Source organism: Athene noctua, chromosome 17 (assembly GCF_965140245.1).
Source record: "Athene noctua chromosome 17, bAthNoc1.hap1.1, whole genome shotgun sequence".
In the NCBI taxonomy this organism is placed as follows: domain Eukaryota; kingdom Metazoa; phylum Chordata; class Aves; order Strigiformes; family Strigidae; genus Athene; species Athene noctua.
The window spans coordinates 2822427-2834735 of NC_134053.1; the positions used below are offsets into that span (position 1 = coordinate 2822427).

The following is a 12309-nucleotide window of genomic DNA, read 5'->3' on the forward strand; positions in this document are numbered from 1 at the left end:
AAACATACTATTTCAGTGATTAATAATGACACATATCTGCATACTGCATTCTCATAAAAAATAATCATTCAAAGAGAATCTTTTCATGCGTAACACTTCATGGCATAGATGGCTGCCATTCACACACACAAATAGGATGCTAAATTCCTGTTAAGTGGAAAAAAAGACTAGGAATCACAGAATATTTGTTTACCTCCCATAATGAATGAATCCCAGTAATTGCTATCAGAACTCTTCTTAGATATTGAATCTGAAAAAAAAAAAAAAAGCTACAGTTTTTGAAGATGTGGCAATAACATACAGGACCGCATTATGCTTGTGTTATCTGCAGGATGCAAACTTACAGTTCTTTAAGGTACCTCTGCTCCTTTGAGAGGAGTGATGGATGCATATGGAAATATGATTTGTAGTTTAGTAAATTAAATTATCACAAGCAGCAGCATATGTTATCTCTGTCAATACCCAAGATTTTTGGGAGTCTTAATACAACTAGTGCTGAGAAGTTTATGATCCCACCTTCTTTGCTATTAGTACCTAAATCTCATTAGATTAAAACTAGCTTTGGTACCTGTTGCCCAGTGCATCTGTTACCTTCTTAGGCTGTAGCAACGTTACATAAAATCTGACCATCAGAGGTAATTAAAATTCTGAATGACAAAAATCAGGATTACTATCATAATAAATACATTTTAGGGATAATATTTTTGTGTGTATGTATATACATATATGCACAGTTTGTGCATATGAGTGTATATATTTGCATACAAAAATATGCATATTATGTTCTAAAATTACAATAATATGAAAACCTTTTTTCAGTTTATTATCATAGGGCTTACTCATCTGAAATGCTTTGTGCCTTTAAAAAAACCCAACCTAGAACAATTTAAGATCAAAATTCTCAAGCAGTACAAAACCACAAATCTCTCAAAGCTTCATCAGTTCAGTGTCTAAGAGCCCAAACTAGCCATGTAAATTATCAAGAATTGTTCACAGTAAGTTTATAGTTTATGTATCTATCCCATTCTTCAGAATCTGGTGGATAAAAAAGCCTTTTTGTCACCTCACTGCAGTTCATTAAAGATTTCTTACCATACTGAAACCGAGGAGTTTCTGTAGTAGGCCATTCCACAGTTGGGAATCATATACTTTGTATTCTAGACTAAGTTCTGTCACCAGCCTAACAGCCTAAAGGAGAGGAAGGACACGCTGTATTTTAATATACATTTGTGATCTTCAAACCTTTACTGCTTGTCAGCGTAATTTTAGATTTTTACAGCATTACCGGGACATTTAACTCCAGAAAGGTCACAAACAAGCCACTTCCAAAATTATTTTACACATGTGAGGAGAATTAAAACAAAAATCAAGCCCCCCACCTATACATGATATCACTTTATTTTCTAATTGTAGGAAGGCTACAGCTTTTTTTTATCTGTCATTTTCAAATTTTAGACTAGCATGTGTGTGTTTCAACTAAAGCACAGCTCACTTCCATTTTATGGCTGTAAACCTGTCCCTGGCATATTAGATAAGTAACTAACAGCTATTCTAATGGTGTACCCTGTTAATATTTAATTCATATTAAAGTATGAAGGATGTCCAAGTAGCTCCTCTGAAAGAGGAGAGTCTTTGGGGTAACTGCATATTCACTGGCATTTTTAAATACCATTGTGAGTAGCATATCATGAGCAGTGTACGAATAAGCCAGAGTCCACTGGAGCAACAGTTGTTTAGAAATGCATGTGCTACATAGAAAGGTGTACGTTTCATACAATGTGTAACAAACAAAAAATTACAGAGGATTTAAAAATCGTACCGTGGGTTCATGGCTGTGATTCTTCCATAGCCCTTTAATCATTCCTTCCTTAGGACTCTTATGAAATGATTCATAAGTATATGGAATATTCAAGATTTCAAACTCTGCCAGATAAATGCAGCATTTTAGAAAATACCTATAAAAAAGCCCCCCCAAAACCAGGAGTTAATGATATTTACAGTGATTATTATATTATAATTCACATAATGATGGTCTGGATAATACTGGAAAAGTGTTCTTCTGTTCCTTTTAAAAAACCAGGTTAAAATAAGTAGATTGTATTTGTACTTATGAAAGAGATCTTAATGAAGTAAAAAAACTTCTTGGTAATTGCTTAGGGAAACCTCATTCACCTGAAGAGTGGATGGCTTGGATCATCTCTAAAGATAAACCAGTTACTGTAACTCTTACAACTAAAATTTCATTCATGCACAAAGACTGTGTATTTATAGAAACCCATATGGAGCTATTTGGTATGATGTACTTTGAAAACATCCCTTTCTGTTAAAAAGGCCCTAATTCTAGATTACCAGCATAGAAACTCTATTCTAGATATTTTCTAAGGAAGTTAGTTCTACAGATATTTTCAAAGGAACATTATTCTGCCGGGGTTTTGGTTCCTTGTTTTTGCAGAGGACCATGTCTTTGCAAGATGACCAGTTCCAAACTCTGATGAACAAAATACTATATATATGGGTAGGAGAATATGCTTCAGTTGCTAAAGAAGTAACTGAAATCTATGCAAAATGGAACAAAATATTTTCCATGTAATGTCATATTACTTTCAGGTTTACTAATTAGGACTGTGATGTACTGGACTGCATTACAGTGAAGTTAAAAGATTAATTATGCTCTTCAGAAATAGATTTTTAAAAGCTCATAGAAACAGATTAGTAAAAAACATATCTCCAAATATATGATATTTTTTTCCAATGGTTGTTAAAGACCAACAAAACAACATTATTAAAGAACCCTTAAGGAAAATTCATCTTACTTTATTTTCTGAATGGGTTTCTTGAAGAGTGATTCCACGGTGTTGGTATCTGCCAAGTAGAGCAGACACTTAAGTGCTCTGCTCCTGTGAGCAAACGTCAGCTGAGTAACACCAATTGGCTGAGAGGGGGGGAAAAAACACATTGAGAAGTCGCAATAGGCTGAACAACTAGAAAGAGGGTTATATATGTCTAGTATGATCCTTTCTAAGATTATATTTTCACTGAATGAATCCAAATACTAAGTAACAGATTGGTTCATGTTCAACTTCTATACTAACCAGTTGAAATACCTGTTAACTTCAAAGAACACTGCTGAACTAGGTGGTTTCCCAGACTTAACACTATTAATGCAGGCAGGAAAAATATTTGTGATATATAGTATCACAAATACATTTCGTAAGTGTGAAAGACTGAAGGTTAAGGTTCTGCTTATAATTTATATTAAAAAAATACTTTTACCACTTCTACCCAAAGTAAGCCAGCTTAAAGCACATTCCAGAAAATGTTTAATGAAGTTATTTTCAGATAATATCAACAATAAATTTAGAAAACCAAGAGTTTAAGGGCTGGTCCTGACAGTTCAATAGCAAAATTCAATGAACACCACAGTTTTACTCCTAAGGTCGGTAGGACAAACATAGAGCTCATACAGATAAATAAACTATCCAAAACACAGCTAACCAAGGCCCTCAGTTGACACCCATACAGTTAAGCAGACAACACTTGATTTTCGTAAGAGTTAAAAATTTCATAAGAAGCAAGCTAAAACAAGAATTTAAAAACTTACAGATGTGGCAGATGTTGTAATTGCAAAAAGCATTCTTGAACTATAATCCACTGGGCGTGACTGAAGCAGATATATAACTCTGCAAAGAAGTATTTGCTTTTAATGCAAGCACAGCATAGCTACTGAAATACAATGATCAAATGTAAATATATTTCACTGTGAAAAAGAAATTAAGAATACGAGATTCTAAGGATATAGAAAACGAGGAGAAAAATCTCCAAATAGTTACTCTTAAACACTTACATCTAAGCTATTGCAAACGGCATTTCATTGCATAAATAAGTATTTGATGATTCAAAACTGATGTCACCAGAGAGTAAAAATAAGAAGACAACAGTGAGTTCTGAATCACACACAGTTAGGTTTCTTGAAAAAGCCAGATATAGTTAAACTTGTAAATTAACAGTAATTCGCCATATTATATGTAAGACAAAACACATACCTGCGGAGTTCTTCATCTTCCTGTACATCTCCAAAGATTTCTTGAGCTTTCTTTAAAAAGATATAAAAAATGTAGTTGGGAGAGTTTTTGAAATTTTTTGGATAAATAGCTGGGTTATATCCTGCTTAAATCCTGTCTTAAAAGCTGGGCACCCCTGCTAATGCAGCCAAGGAAAGGAATTCTACTTTTATCAGTCCTTTCTTTATTTAACTGTATGCTTGGCAGTCAACACCATCCCTCAGCCTGCCAAGTGGGATTTTGAAGGGGAGGCAAATGCCTGCTCCCTGCCCTTTCTCCCTGAGCTGTATGCTGCATAGACAGCAGTTAACTCTCTGTTAGCTGAGTTGCAACAGGAGAGGATTCCTTCTCTTTCCATTCTAGAATCAGTGTTTGATGTTTGAATTGTAAATATAACACCTTTAGGCTGGCTACACAAGCTCACTGTAGCACCGAAGATAAAATTTTAATCTCTATACAAAGAGAAGGGAAAGCATTTCAAATTATTCTCACTTGAGATATTATTGAGATAGACTTGAAATACTGTCCAACAGTGTTAGAAAGGTATTGAATTTGTTAGTACTCTGGATTCAGATGCATCTTAACCAGATTCATGAGTCCTAAAGGCAAATTGTGCAAAATAGCCTTAGTCTTCTGAACAAGTGCTGAAAATACACATATTTTATGTAATTGGCCATTTTTCTCCCAAAAAAGAATCTCCAGCGATGACTTACCTCTGAGGGCAGTATACTTGGGCACAGCCATTTATCCAGCAGTTTATCCCAAATTTTGTTCATATCCAAATCGTTGATTTCTGCTATCTCCTTAGCTGCCATATGTATATCTACATCAACAGGTAGAGACAATGTATTTACAAACTAGTATTGTCTTGCTTAGCATCTATTAAAGAACTTCTTTTTGCTTCTTTGAAACTAGATTATGGATACCCACCTGGATAATCTCTGCCAGTTGGATTCTGGATTCTCTGGTCTATGCTGTGGTGTTCATATAGTAAAATGATAAGATTTGCTGGTTTCCCAATAGACTTTAAATGCTCTCGAGTGTTCAAGTTATGTGTTATTAGAACATTTTCTGTTGCCGAACGCTTATACTGCATATATAACTTCTTCTGGAGGACTTCTGCTTTTTCATGTGAATCATCCTTTAGCAAAACACCACAGTTTTATATAAAACAACCTCCTTTTACTCAAAAGCACTAGAAAAATAATCTTAACTTTTTATAGTCGAAAACTGTGAACTGGGTAGCAAGATCTGTTCTTCAGATGTGTCTGCGTATCTCTATCTACAGGTATTTTTTCCTTAAAGAGACAGTATTAACCACGCTGCTTTAACAAGAAAATGTATTTGGAAAAAAATTAACAAAGGTATGTTGTGAAAAAGCCAAATAAAATATGTACCACACATGTAAAATTAAAATATTTGGAGGTAAGATGGAGAAGAAAAAAGATTTAATATTAAACCTCAGCTGCTAGAATTACAGTTTAATTTTGGCACAATTCTATTCACAGGTGTGACTAAGTATCAGAGACCTATTTAGAGTTCATTGTGTCTCAACAACTCCATAGCAAGTTTGATATTTATAAGCAAGGCTGAGATTCTTATTCACCTTTCCCTACCAACCATGTCAAAATGAGCCTGAGAATCAGATTTTCTTTATATGTACTACTGCAAATAGCTGAAGAATTTTGGAACTCAAAGCAAAAGTTAATATTGATATTGATCTAACAGCTAGAACAGATTCCAACTCATTCTCCTGCAGCAAGAAAAATGCACACAACGGGAGAAAGAACAAATTATTCTTTCTTAAAACTATTTTTTTTGTTCAACCTCCAAGAACTGGAAGCCTTATTTTTGTTAGGTGGTGAACAGGAGCATGTTACCAGACAGAGAGGGCCCTTTTGAGGGGTCACTTATGCAGCCACTTCCCCAAAAGAAACTACTTCCCATATCAGGGTTGGTTATGGTACAATTTACACACCACTATCCAAAACACTAACAAAAGTACCTGACTATACAACAACAGTCTTGCAGACAGCATACCATTACCTTAGCTGTAGTATTCTTTAGCCATTTCTCAGCTAGATAGAGACAGAATTTCAATGCCTGAATCTGGTCTGGCCCTTATTTAAAGAAAAAAAAAAAAAGGAGGGGGAGGAAATAAATAAAGTGAGTTTTCATTAATCCTTTCTACAGTATACAATATATCAGTTTTATTTCAAAGAATTAAAAAAAAATAGAATCTATTTAAATACTAGAAAAACTCTGTGCTTAAAGAGCAAAAATAAAAAATCTGTTTGGATTCAGATAATAGAGAAGCTATCTTAAATTTGGCTGGAATATTTGCTTTTGCTAGAAAACTTGTCTGAAGATGATATGAACATGCAGAAACTTTAAGCAAGACAACATGGCTTAAAAAGAGAAAAAAGGATTTAACAGTGATACTGTGTTATAAAATGGCTGTTGTTCTAGCCTACTCTTCAAAACTGGATGTAGGAGACAAATGCATTTTTATTCTCAAATTTCCCTGGGTTTTAGCCAAGAATACTGAACAACTGTTTGGTCACAGGCTAGCTTTTCTTTTCTTAAACCTATTCTCCTCCTTCCATTACTTCCCCTCAAGTCCTCACACATGCACTTTACCTGTTGGAAATTCTTGTGCAATCTTGTGAGCAATAGCTACAGCCCACTCTGGATTAATTATAGACAGCAGATATGACTGAATTGTCTGCACGGTTTTAGTTGTTTCCTTGTTAACAACTGATGTATATCCAGTGTTTCTCATTTCAAATATTTTTGGTTTCAATTTTTTTTCAAAGACATGTCGAGCAGCAGACATGTGTAAGGTATCCAGTGAAACCTAGAAAAACATTAAAGTAGATGAAGAGTTGTCAGAAGTTATATAGTGAGGCCAAAATCATGCAAAAGAAAGACAAAAGCATTGTTGGTTTTTTTTTTTTGTTTTTTTTTGTTTTTTGTTTTTTTTTTTTTGGGGGGGGGGGAGAGAATAATTTTGAAATAAATTCTTTCAAGATGCTACTTTACCTTCATTAGTTTGGAAATCAACAGAAGTGTTGGGAAGGATTCCTCACTGAGCTCTGCAGCTGAAAGAAAAGACAGCTGTCTATGATAGTGTCACGGTCCACCTGCAGCTTTCTCTGTGATCTTAAGCACTTTCAGTTTTTTGTTAGATGCAGACCTCCATTGGGAAAGGAAGAATATAATCTTAATTATCCACACTGGTCTGGGTAGAGGGATATATGGATTACTTTGGTTTTTGAGACATCCTAAGAAAAGAATTTGAGTACAGAATTCTCCATTTTATATATCATTTTAGCTCCACTGAAAGCCAGTTACCTCACCAGCAGCAATTTGGGAGCACAAGTGGTTTCAGAAATACTTGGGATGAAAACTGCATTAATAAATACATACAATCAACATAAAATATATACTATAGAACTTTAAAGTTCACAGATAGCAGAGAAAGGGAATTATATCTAGCCATAAAAATTACTGAACGTACATATAATGTTCCAGAAACCTTGTGCAGTTCTAAAGAATATCAGATGAAAGGGTAGTCTGGTTTGAGCAGCTGGAGACAGGGGAATCATATGCTCCAAAACATATTGGTGTTCTAGGTCTACAGGGGGAGAAAGTCTTTTATAAGATTCCAGATGTTTGAGGAGGCTCAAAGCCTAGGGTGGGAAAAAAAAAAAAAAAAAAAAGAAATAAGAAAACTGAAAAAGAAAACAAAGAAAAAGCAAAAAAGCCACAAGACCATTTCTCCCTGACCCCACCAATAAACACGCCTAAGTCCTGGAGGCATATAATATTTCTTTTGGCAGAGTTGGTACATATCTATAGAGTTTTTATCCCTGCTGTGAGCCATTGCTGAGAAACAGCTAGAGATTGCTTTTTCCTGAATTCTATTTTCTGAATGAGAGCTGTGTATATAGAATAATTCAGTAAATTTCAACCAACTCTTGAACAGCTACACTAGCAAACAGACAGAACACAGATGCCATTATCAAGGTAACAGCAACATGTTTGGACATACCTGATTCAGCTCGATAGTTTCATGCTTTACATCCGCAGTTTGTATCGCTTTCAGGACAATTTCAATAGTTTCATAGTCATAAGGATCAAGCTGTTCAAAATAATGATCCGTTCTATAAGACCTGATATGATTTGTCTTATAAAAACATACAACTAAGTTAACTTTTTCCAATTTTAATACCAACTAGATTGACATAGCACTGAAGAAACAGTATAAGCATCATGACATACTTCTCTAAAACAAGACTATCACTTCGTAGTCCTAAATCCTAAAAAAATTGTCAAAATATTGCAGAAAGACCGAACATGAAATGATGAATTAAAAAAAATCCAAACCCAAAACTCAACCAAACAAAAACCCCCAAGATCTAATTTTTTTTTCCCCCTATCTATTTTTACTGTAGTGTTTCAAAATATTTCCAGTGTGCTATGATATTCAGAATTTTTTTATTTTTATTATTTTCTGATTTCTTTTTAAGGGAAGTTGGGAAGAAAGACTACCTGTCTTTAAAGAAATTAGATATGTTGCTCTTTTTTTTTTCTAGAGAAGTAGAAAACTGAAACTTAACATTTATATTCTTTAGGAAAACTTGACAAAAAATAACCTTTTCAAATTTCTGTGGAATTATTAACCTGTAATTCATGTGACTTGCAGCATTTGAGACTAGATGTATAGTTTAGGGAATCTTTTTGCTTATTTTGGTGTGGATCCCCCCCCCCCCCCCTTTTTTTTTTTTTTTTTTTTTACCTTGTACAATATTCCACTGAGGCTAATGACCAGGTCTTTCGTGCTTTTCAGTAGAGGAATTATATCTAGTGCTCTAGCTAGTAATGTGGAATGAGGTTGCTTCTCACTGTATTCTGCAGAGTCATCTCCAACATGATTTGTATTAGCATTCTGGAGAAGAAGTGTTTCAATGCAAAGCTGCAGTGCGGCATCACTGTCCAGCATGAAAGTACTAGAAGAGGACAGAATATTATTTTCTCTGTGACCTTTGGTGTCATTAAGGTGCTTATTTTGTTATCAATAAATTCACCAGGGATCAGTACGCATCTTGTTTAATACTTTAAAAAAAACCCCAACCAATTTGCATATTACATTAACTAGGTTCTATTTAAACCCAAATAGATTTCAGTAGGCATGGTTATTATTTACAGCAACAATTAAACACAACTGATTTGCTTCAATAATTACCTGCAGTAATTCAATATGAGATCTGTGTCCACTTCTGGGTTTTGTACCAGTGTTCTTATGAGTTGCTTCTTTCTTATTGGTGGTTGTCTAAATACAGTCTCGAAAGAAATCTACAGATAAATAAACATTTTACCTTCTTTCCAAATAAGTCTTTCAGACAGTATTAAGACTAATTCCTTATACAGTTAACCTTTTATATTCTCTTTAATTTTAATCCAGATACGTTTAGAGCAGGAAAAAGCTGTGCATTTGCTGACTATGCCCTGTGCCAAAGAATATTTAAGCACCAAAAGTTCTTTTATAGAACCCTCAATTATTGCATTTCTCAGTTTCTGAGGCTGATTTTAGCAGATAACCAGAATTAAAAATTAAAAACAAAACAAAACAACTTCCTTTACATTTGAATGGGAAATCTCTCTAAAAATCATGATACATCTCAGTCTATACTGACATTTAATCAGACGCCCAAATCAATCCATCAATCAAACTTACACCAAATTTACCAAGTTGGATACCCCATTCTGCATCAGTAACCAATTCCTGGAATTTTTTTTTTTCTTCTGTTTCATCACATTGGTTAGCAAGCTGTGCTCCAACCAGAGCTACTGCCTAAAAGGAGTGAGAAGGGAAGTGAATGTAAGTATAATAAATAAGGTGAAAATTGAGGATCCTAAAGTCTAAATTCTGAGTTTAACCTAAAAGAACTCACAGATGATCATACAACTGTGTAAAATGAAAACAAACATCACAGAAGATAGTATCAGGACTACCCCACCTCCTGAGTTGGCAGTTCAAAGCTACTTTAAATTTGGGTTTCTTTATTGAAAATATTTTGTTAGTCTTGTGCTAGTGAAGCTAATACAAAAGGTATTTTTTAGGCATCATCTTTCTCCAAATTTATGTCATGCTTCCTCCCCGTTTCTTTGTTATGCTTTATTCCCCATCTTCCTTTATATTTTAATAGACATTTATTTATTAATTCCGTTCTTGACAGCTGCTGTCAGAGAACAATTTCTCCAAAATATAATGCAGGAATAAATTATGACGGGACCTGAAATAAACAATTTCAAGCTTTGGAATAAGTCATGACTAGCTAACCTAATGCTTGGACTTACATCATGCTAATTATTCACAGCAACTGTCTGTGCACAATCTTACACTGTGGTAAAGAGAGGTAGCTTCTCTCAGTGGCACCTAAATGAGGAACTTGTTCAAACAGCTATACCCTTAAAAATGGCAAAGTATTGCACTTCCATATGATATTGCTGACATCTTCTTTCTAAGAAAGCTCTGTAACATTCTCTGTTTGATAAAGAAATACAGCTCCTTGTGAATTTACCAAAACTTTTCTGTAATTTTGACATGTATTGTTTATGACATCCCACAGCTTATTGAACATATCTTCCTTGGGCAAAATTGTGCAATATCCCAGTGCCAGGTTCTGATCTATGAGACGACAGTTGAACACCTGTGTTTTAGGGAAAAATAAAATAATTAAAAAAAGAACACATTATAAACTTTAGGAATTTATGTTAACAGGTCTCTTCGTATGAAATATAACACATGAAGAGTATGCTGTAATTTAGAGGTGTATTGGGCCTTTAAGTTAGAGGGGGGAAAAAAAAGGAATAAAAATGCATTTCAGATTTTAGAACTTAAAATCTAATTATACTGAAGCCAGCCTAAAAGCAACTTCCCTTAGTCTAAACTGCCTTAAAAGATGGTATATTGCAGGTTTTGCAGATTTTTTTTTTTTTAAAAAAACTCCCCTCAACTAGAAGTCATCAATAAGATAGGGAATACCTATGGATCATAACGACCATTATTATAATTTAGGAGTCCTTAAAGGATCCCACAAAGATGAAGCTTCCACTGTGTGTAACTTTTCAGGCAGAGAAACTAGTGTATATGATCAAAGAGCCACAGAACATAAGAGGCTCAAATTTGCCAGGGCTACAAGAAGTGGCTGCCAGCAAGGTGGGGTCTGTTCAAAGGCTATTGAGAAGCCCGTGCTCCAGCTGCACGAGGAAGCGAGGCAGCTGGGACTGCAGGGGCCAGGCTGTCCCCCAGCCCACCCTTGTCCCATTCTGGTATTGAGCCATGAGGCTGGGGAACCCAATCCCTTCCCACAGCTGCAAGACCGGCAGTACTTCCCCGCACCTTCACTATGGTTTTCCAAGGGGCGACTATGGTTTTCCAAGGGGTGTGATTTTCCCCCCCCCGAATGTATGGGTTTTGTGGCATTTGGCCACATGACAATTTCAGAATGGGTTTCTGCAATAGGAAGGGTAGCCCCTTTCTCGATAGAGCAGAAGAAAGGGGCTCACTCTTACCCTTTTCAGAGCATTCTTACCTTGTGTAGTAAGGTCAGGATAGTGGCCGTAATTACTGAAGTACACTTTTGTTTCATAGCAATGAGAAAGCTTCTGGTTTCAGCTAGCATACCGACATCATATAGCTATTACAAAAAAAAAAGACAACACATGGTTAAAATTAAATTCTAAGCCTTCAACTTCTATTGTCATTTATAGCCTAATGGGAGGTACTATAATAATTGTATTTTCAGATTTAATTAAGTCTTAGAAAGATCTCTTCAAGATAGAAAAAGGACTTCTGTTTCCAAATGCTTTTGAACTGAGGGGTGTTTCTTGAATATTCTACTTATAACTTTTCCCATACTAATCAGTGACAAAACAATGTGAAAGAACATTGTAAACCATTATTAGAATTAATTTTATTCCTGGCCTCTCTGTAGAGACTAGAAGTTTAGTTCTGAACATAACTTTGCAAAGAGAAACAGAGGACTATGAAAAATAGGGAAGAAACTCCCAGCTCCTTTCACAAAATGACTCAACACCTGATCAAGTGGTAGTAATTTTTAAAAAGGTCATAGCAACAGCCTCTCCCATACCTGTTGAGTTCTTATATAACTACTCTAAACTTGGTCATAGTTGGCAGACTGCTAAGATTTACTCTCAGTAAAATTCAGCATCATCCTTG

General features: G+C 35.0%; 1 protein-coding gene across 1 annotated transcript in view; it reads right to left on the reverse strand.

Moving 5' to 3' along the window:
• The window catches only part of KNTC1 (kinetochore associated 1), a 40617-nt gene that overhangs the window by 5154 nt on the left and 23154 nt on the right, over positions 1-12309 (reverse strand). The window contains exons 39-56 of the mRNA XM_074921545.1: positions 11663-11767; positions 10649-10777; positions 9802-9918; positions 9310-9419; positions 8863-9073; positions 8116-8205; positions 7582-7753; positions 7104-7162; positions 6691-6918; positions 6108-6170; positions 4992-5202; positions 4775-4884; positions 4044-4093; positions 3602-3680; positions 2814-2932; positions 1820-1955; positions 1093-1188; positions 194-250 (exon numbers count right to left, since the gene is read on the reverse strand). Of these exons, the coding sequence (XP_074777646.1) occupies positions 194-250; positions 1093-1188; positions 1820-1955; positions 2814-2932; positions 3602-3680; positions 4044-4093; positions 4775-4884; positions 4992-5202; positions 6108-6170; positions 6691-6918; positions 7104-7162; positions 7582-7753; positions 8116-8205; positions 8863-9073; positions 9310-9419; positions 9802-9918; positions 10649-10777; positions 11663-11767 (2142 nt within the window). The remainder of the gene's footprint in view (positions 1-193; positions 251-1092; positions 1189-1819; positions 1956-2813; positions 2933-3601; positions 3681-4043; positions 4094-4774; positions 4885-4991; positions 5203-6107; positions 6171-6690; positions 6919-7103; positions 7163-7581; positions 7754-8115; positions 8206-8862; positions 9074-9309; positions 9420-9801; positions 9919-10648; positions 10778-11662; positions 11768-12309) is intronic.